This window comes from Cyprinus carpio, chromosome A5 (assembly GCF_018340385.1).
Source record: "Cyprinus carpio isolate SPL01 chromosome A5, ASM1834038v1, whole genome shotgun sequence".
Taxonomy (NCBI): Eukaryota; Metazoa; Chordata; class Actinopteri; order Cypriniformes; family Cyprinidae; genus Cyprinus; species Cyprinus carpio.
In genome coordinates this window covers 17,635,432-17,642,046 of record NC_056576.1, presented here as the reverse complement: position 1 = coordinate 17,642,046, position 6,615 = coordinate 17,635,432, and the positions used below count along the sequence as shown (strand labels likewise).

The 6,615-nt window shown below is 36.4% G+C and overlaps 1 protein-coding gene across 1 annotated transcript; it reads right to left on the bottom strand.

The window, feature by feature from the left end:
• Window positions 1–463: 463 nt before the first annotated feature.
• Window positions 464–6,523, bottom strand: LOC109081792 (tripartite motif-containing protein 16-like). The gene is made up of 7 exons (XM_042756027.1): window positions 5,871–6,523; window positions 5,149–5,244; window positions 4,660–4,893; window positions 4,257–4,418; window positions 3,989–4,046; window positions 3,173–3,238; window positions 464–1,459 (listed from the first exon to the last, which is right to left on the bottom strand). The coding sequence occupies exons 1-7, from the start codon at window positions 6,447–6,449 to the stop codon at window positions 933–935; spliced, it is 1,722 nt and encodes a 573-aa protein (XP_042611961.1). The 5' UTR covers window positions 6,450–6,523; the 3' UTR covers window positions 464–932.
• Window positions 6,524–6,615: the final 92 nt, after the last annotated feature.

Genomic DNA, 6,615 nt, shown 5'->3' with positions numbered 1-6,615 from the left:
TGGCTATTATTTCAAATTTCGTTTGAAGTACAAAACTACTTTAAAAACGTAGTATTTCATGAAAAATAAATGTGTGGGAAAAAATGTATAGTTTAATCATAAATGTAAAAATATAAATTAAAACTTATTTTTTTTTTGTTAAAAACAAAACTTATTGTTAAGCAATGCTTTCTTTCTTTCTTTCTTTCTTTCTTTCTTTCTTTCTTTCTTTCTTTCTTTCTTTCTTTCTTTCTTTCTTTCTTTCTTTCTTTCTTTCTTTCTTTCTTTTCAGTTTAAGCTAACCTAGGCTAATCATTAGAAAAATATGAGTGTAAAGGAAATAATTCTGTAAAGTTTTTTTTGTTCAAAAGCCCCATTGTTGAGTCAGATGTGATTACAACCAGCAGAGGTCCCTCTTGTAATGTCATCATAAATCATAAATTCGATTTTTCCCCAATATATCAAATAAATGATTCAACAACCATTTTAAATGATAATTTTATTTTGTTATCATTAATGCAGACAAAATGACCTACATAAATCAAACTTAAGATATACTGTAAAAAGTTTTTTCTGCACCTGATTAGCCTTCATATTAATCAAACAATAATCACACAGATGGACACAACATAACATTAAAGATATTAAACTTATTTGTAAGGTCAGTATTCTCTGAAAATGAGCTACACAATTTTTCACAATTTATTTCAATACTTTATATAATTCTTTGTAACTTTTTAAACATTTTTGTAAATTTGTAAAAAATAGTTTATATAAACATATTTGGTGCATCACAGATTAAAACTTTTAGTTTAAATACACTAACTGTAATCAGCTTCACCAGAAACAGGCTTTTGTTTAAAAAAAAAAAAAAAAAAAAAGGAAAAAAAAAATTAAGTCATTTTTTAAAAACTTGGTAGTATGCCCTCATATCCCCTGTCCGGTTCAACCATTTACAACTGAGAAATAGTAATGGCAGACTCATACCAGACCCAGAAGCCAGGATATACTGGCTCACTGAAAGAGGCTTTAAACTGATGAATTAATGACATGGACTCAGACACAGTGTAAAATGAAAGAGTGCCTCCTGCACAGTCCAGGAACACCCCGATACGGGAAGAGTAGGGTGCGTTAATCTCAACCTGGTCTTTGTTGTGTCGAGCTGAGTAGCTGGAGTCAGAGCAAAAGAGACTCCAGGACTTGCGGTTGTAGCCAATACGAGCTGAGTCTCCGTAACCTGTTCTCTTGATACCTTTAAAAGCGACACCAATTGAGGCTCCCTCCCCGCTCCACTCCACCTCCCAGTAGTAGGCACCTCCTGAAAGAGCCTCTTTACACAAGACCTGAGGCAGGCAGTCAAATCTCTGGTTACTATCATTATAAGCCTGAGGGTCTCTCTTTAGTGCTGCTTTCCGGTTGTTTCGGGAGAGGTATAGCTGTCTGTATGCTGTGCTGGGGTCCAGAGTTAGCTGGCAGGCATCTTTAAAATAAACATGATAGACAAAAGTTGATTAGGGCTGGTGAATTATAAATTGTATGTGAATGTGTGAAGACAAATGTTGAGGAGAAGTTATGAAGACAATGGATATTCTCTGCCCACTTTGCATGCAAGTATCTTAATCCATGTACACATATGCCGCATTTTGGTGCTTTAAAAGCTACAATTTTCTTTGAGACTGGATAAAGTAAGTGCCACAAGAGATTTTGTGTGCATCAAAATGCTGATGTGCATGGGTCAAGTTAAGACAGAAGACCACAGGTTTTATAAGCCCATTACTAATTGAAAAATGTAAAATCAAGAGATCAACCATGCCACATTTGTAGTGTCTAAGTTTTATTAAAAGAAACAAAATAATACATTATACAAAATAATGACAAGACGGACACCATTGTATATTTATTTTAGGAGATAGGATTTCTGATCTGGGAACAGTTTTGCTAATTATGGTCTTCAAATATGAACAGATTGGAGCAAATCTGATCCTAGATCGGCATTCCTAATGTATGGTGCAACATGCATGTGGATAAATCACCTGCCTAGTGGTTGAGTCTGCACATTGGCTCTCAGAGCTGGTTGGACATTTGGAGGTGCTTTCTGCCAGAGGTGTGTGAACGTCTCTGATCTAGAGGGCCGAGAGTGTCGATACACATTTAACACCCTATATATTTGTGTGTGTGTGTGTGTGTATATGTATATATATATATACACACCCTATATAGTAACTTAGCATAATAATTAGCTGTCTTCTGACTTACACCACCATTCAAAAGTTTTAGATCTGTAATATGTTTTTGAAAGAAGTCTCTTATGCTCATAAAGGTTACTTTTATTTGATCAAAAATACATTAAAAACAGCAATATTGTGATATATAATTAAAATTTCAAATAACTGTTTTTAAAATATTTTAAAATGTAACTTATTCCTGATGACAAAGTTAAATTTTCAGCATCATTACTCCAGTCATAAATATCACAACATAAAACAAAAAAAAAAAAAACATACTGATTTGCTGCACAAGAAACATTTCGAATTATTAACATAAAGTTTAATTATTATTGTTATTAATTAATTATAATTAGGTTAAAAACAATAACCGAGGAAACCATGATACTTTTTTAAAGGATTATTTGATTAATAGAAAGTTCACAAGAACAGCATTTATTTGAAATAGAAATCTTTTGTAACATTTTAATTGTCTTAACTGTCACTTCTGATCAATTTAATAATTAATTCCTTAAAAAAATCTCTTTGATATTAAATTTTTGAACGGTAGTGTATGTAGAATGTTTTTGTCCTCTTAAAGACCACAATGTTCTTAGAAGAGAAGACGCGATGTCTAAAGTTTTGAAGAATGGCAGTTATCATGAATCACCCATACACCCCCTCACTAAGCAGTCTACGCCTGTTCCTACAATATGCTTAGACACAAACTCAGTATGCAAGGAATGATGTTAGACTACTCCCACTACAGTTCGACATTTAACAGGAAAAACGTCAGCATGTTTTCATAGCACTTTATGCAAGCTTCTAAACATATACAAATTTATATACTATTTTAATTAATCATAACCTGAGGTGAGGATTCTGTTGACCTTGAACATTATATCCTGTGCTATGTTATCTCTACAACAATGCCCTCTGGTCTTGGGCATACAGGTAAAAAGGACGTTCTTGTATGAAATAAAACTTACACTGGAGGAACTCGTCTCTTGTCCGGGGAGTGTTGCTGGGACTCTTGTACGTGTCAACATCATCAGCTAGAAACACAATAAAAAAGAGAGTCTTGTGTTAGAATGATGTCAAACTTTAATCTGACAAAAAGGAAGGACCTCTAGGTACTTTCTGCATGGTACTTTAGGTACTTTCATGTTAAAGGTGAGAATAAATACACTACCGCTCTCAAGGTTTTTTTTTTTTTTTAATACTTCTATTCAGTAAGGATACATTAAATTGATCAAAAGTGACAGAATAGACTTTCTACTCATCGAAGAATACTGGAGGAAAAAAATTATATCATAATTACAACAAAAATATTCAGCAGCACAACTATTTTCAACATTGATAATAGTAATAAATGTATGAACTTTGACATCACAGAAATAAATTACATTGTAAAATACATATTATATATGTTTAGAACAGAGTTATTTTAAATAATATTTCACAATATTACTGTTTTTACCGTATTTTTTAATCAAAAATAATTGTAGCCTTGGTGAGCATAAACTTTAAGAAATGTTACAGACCCAGACTTTTAAATGGTAGTGTATGTTTAACTGAAGGCCAGAATAAAACTTTTCATAGTGTGTGTGATTTTCATAGAAGAGATCAGCTAATAAATATGTATTTTAATGCAATATCAGTCTTAAGATCATTGCTTAGCAGCAGGCCAACAATTTCTTGGAGCATGACACTGGCTTTTGACAAATACCATTCCAAAATTCCAGTGTATTTCACACAAAGCAAACAGCAGGACAGCTAGGGTTTCCCATTTTAATTTAACTTACACTTCATAGACCTTCTCTTCTTACGGTCCTCTAGCTGGCAGAAAAGAATCCTGTCATACTGGACCACACCTGTCTTTGCCACCTTGACCAGCTCTTCATTGCTGATAACCCCAAAAACAAGAGAGCGTGAGTTATTTACTCATTCTCATTGAACAAAAAGAGCATTAAGAATCCTGTCATACTGGACCACACCTGTCTTTGCCACCTTGACCAGCTCTTCATAACAGAACCAAATTAAAGACAAAAGAATCCTGTCATACTGGACCACACCTGTCTTTGCCACCTTGACCAGCTCTTCATTGCTGAACTCATTTAGATGTTGTTTCATCTCAGAGACGGTTTTGGTAACAGTGCCAAAGGAGAAGTAAGGGTTCACAGTAACAGAGGGCAGCTCCTCAGCATCAGTCTGGGCAATCAGCATATGGTAACTCTGTGATAAAAACAGAACAAATCTTAGTCTTATTTATCCCCACAGTAGATTGCCCTGCACACTTATTTTCTCACATACTGATGGCTCTAGAGGAAACAAAAATATTTTACACTGTATTTCTTCGCCTGTGATATAGTAAAAAAACTCAAATTAAAACCAAATAGTTTTACTTGCACACAATACATCCTGCGTGGAGTGACGCTAAAATCTATCAAATCTATCCAAACTGATTCTCAGTCACCTGGATGAAATGGATATGGTCCTCAGTGCGAGAGAGTTGTGTCAGCTCATTGTCTCTCCTCTTCAGGTCAGCAATTTCATGGCCCAGACGCTCCATGTGGCCTTCAGCAGTGTTAAGTGCAGCCTTCTTATTGGTTGAGATGAGTTTGGTCATTTCCTGTTGCATTCTTTCAATGGAATGAAGCATGTCACCAAACATCTTTTCACTCTCCTGCAAGGCTCGTTGTGCTGAACTCTGAAGGAACAATTGTAATCAGTGTTCTATTTCTAACTCCACTTCATTTTCTTTCTAAGAAATTCATAACGTTTTATATTTTATACACACATCAGTTTACAAAACATTCCAAGAATTGGTCACACCAGAGCAGACCAAGAACTAATGAGAATTAATGTTAATCTTGTATTATTATCTTGCATTATATATATATTTATATATGTAATTTATTGTTTACCTTTATGATTAAATTACATATTCAATATCCAACCATACCTTGAGTGAATCCACAGCCTGTTTTAACTCTTCCATTTGCTTCACCCTGTCATGGATCTTTTCCTGAATCTCAGCTTGGGTGGCGCCCAACCGTTGCTGTGAACAATTAAAAACAACAAATTCATGACAATGAGGTGTAGTGACAGGAATGTTGTAGCACAGCATGTTGTAGGATGTAAGCACAGCATCCTTCCACACCACAGCCACTTCCACATGACAATGCAGTCACTTTTGTGCACCTAATATGAACCATTCTCATCATTTGAAATCATTTTCATTAGTTTCTTTATCACTTCTATCATTACTAATGTTAACTGAAAATATTGCTTTATTCTTTCACAATGAAACCTAACTTTGGCTATAATGCGAGTTATTGGGCAATAACATGAATAGAACAATTGTGTTTCCTTTACTGCTAATAATGAAACCCTTCCTCACCAATGTGTTTCCTCATCTCCTTTTTGGGTGGAGATCACTCACTGGCCATGTTTGTTTTAGAAGGGTTGGCTACTCTTATACTCAATCTAGCATATCCAGCATACTGAGAATGACATTTTTTTGCAAGAATAGGTGCACTGTTGCATACAGGAGGTGACAGGTTGAACGGTCTTTCATAATGTTACTTCTGCTGGTCATATCGCCATTTAATCTGTTGCTATAACATATTCACCAGTATAATATAGGTAAAAATATGATCCCAACTGCACTTTTTGTAGTCTTACCTGCATTTCCGCCCTTTCCTGTTCAGCGGACACCATGTCGTGGCCCTTATGCTCTTTCACTGTACACAACACGCAGATACACATCTGGTCTGTCCGGCAATAAAGCTCCAGACCTTTCTGGTGCTGCGGGCAAATCTGACGGTCAAGGTGTCCGATCTCATCGACCAACTTATGTCGTTTGAAGGTGGATGATTCGTAATGGGGCTTCAAGTGCTTCTCGCAGTATGAAGCAAGACACATCAGACAAGACTTGACAGCTTTTAGCTTCTTCCCAATGCAGATGTCACATCCCACATCCTGGGGTCCCGCATAGTTGTAGTCAGGGGCCGGAGGGGCCGGTGGGAAAGAGTCTGAGTTTCTGAGGGATGAAGATGAATGGCGTGAGGACTGAAGGCGGCGTGGATTGGGCCTCTTGTTGAAGGTGACCCTGCACTGAGGACACATGTACTGTCCAGTGTGGTCTGCATGATCCCAGTAGGTCTTGATACAGACAGAGCAGAAAATGTGACCGCATGGGATGGAGACAGGCTCCCTGAGATCTTCCTTGCAGAGGTAACAGAGGTCCTGGTCAAGCGACATGGTTAAATCCCCAAAGTTCTCACAGAAGGAAATGTGCGCCCGTGTGCGATACAGGAAAAGTGAGTCTAAAGTGCCACCACAGCATGTTATATACCGTAAACAGGGAGGGAGGCTAAACTGGTTATGCAGAAACCAGCAAATGAATGGGGGAGTGGCTGAGGCACAG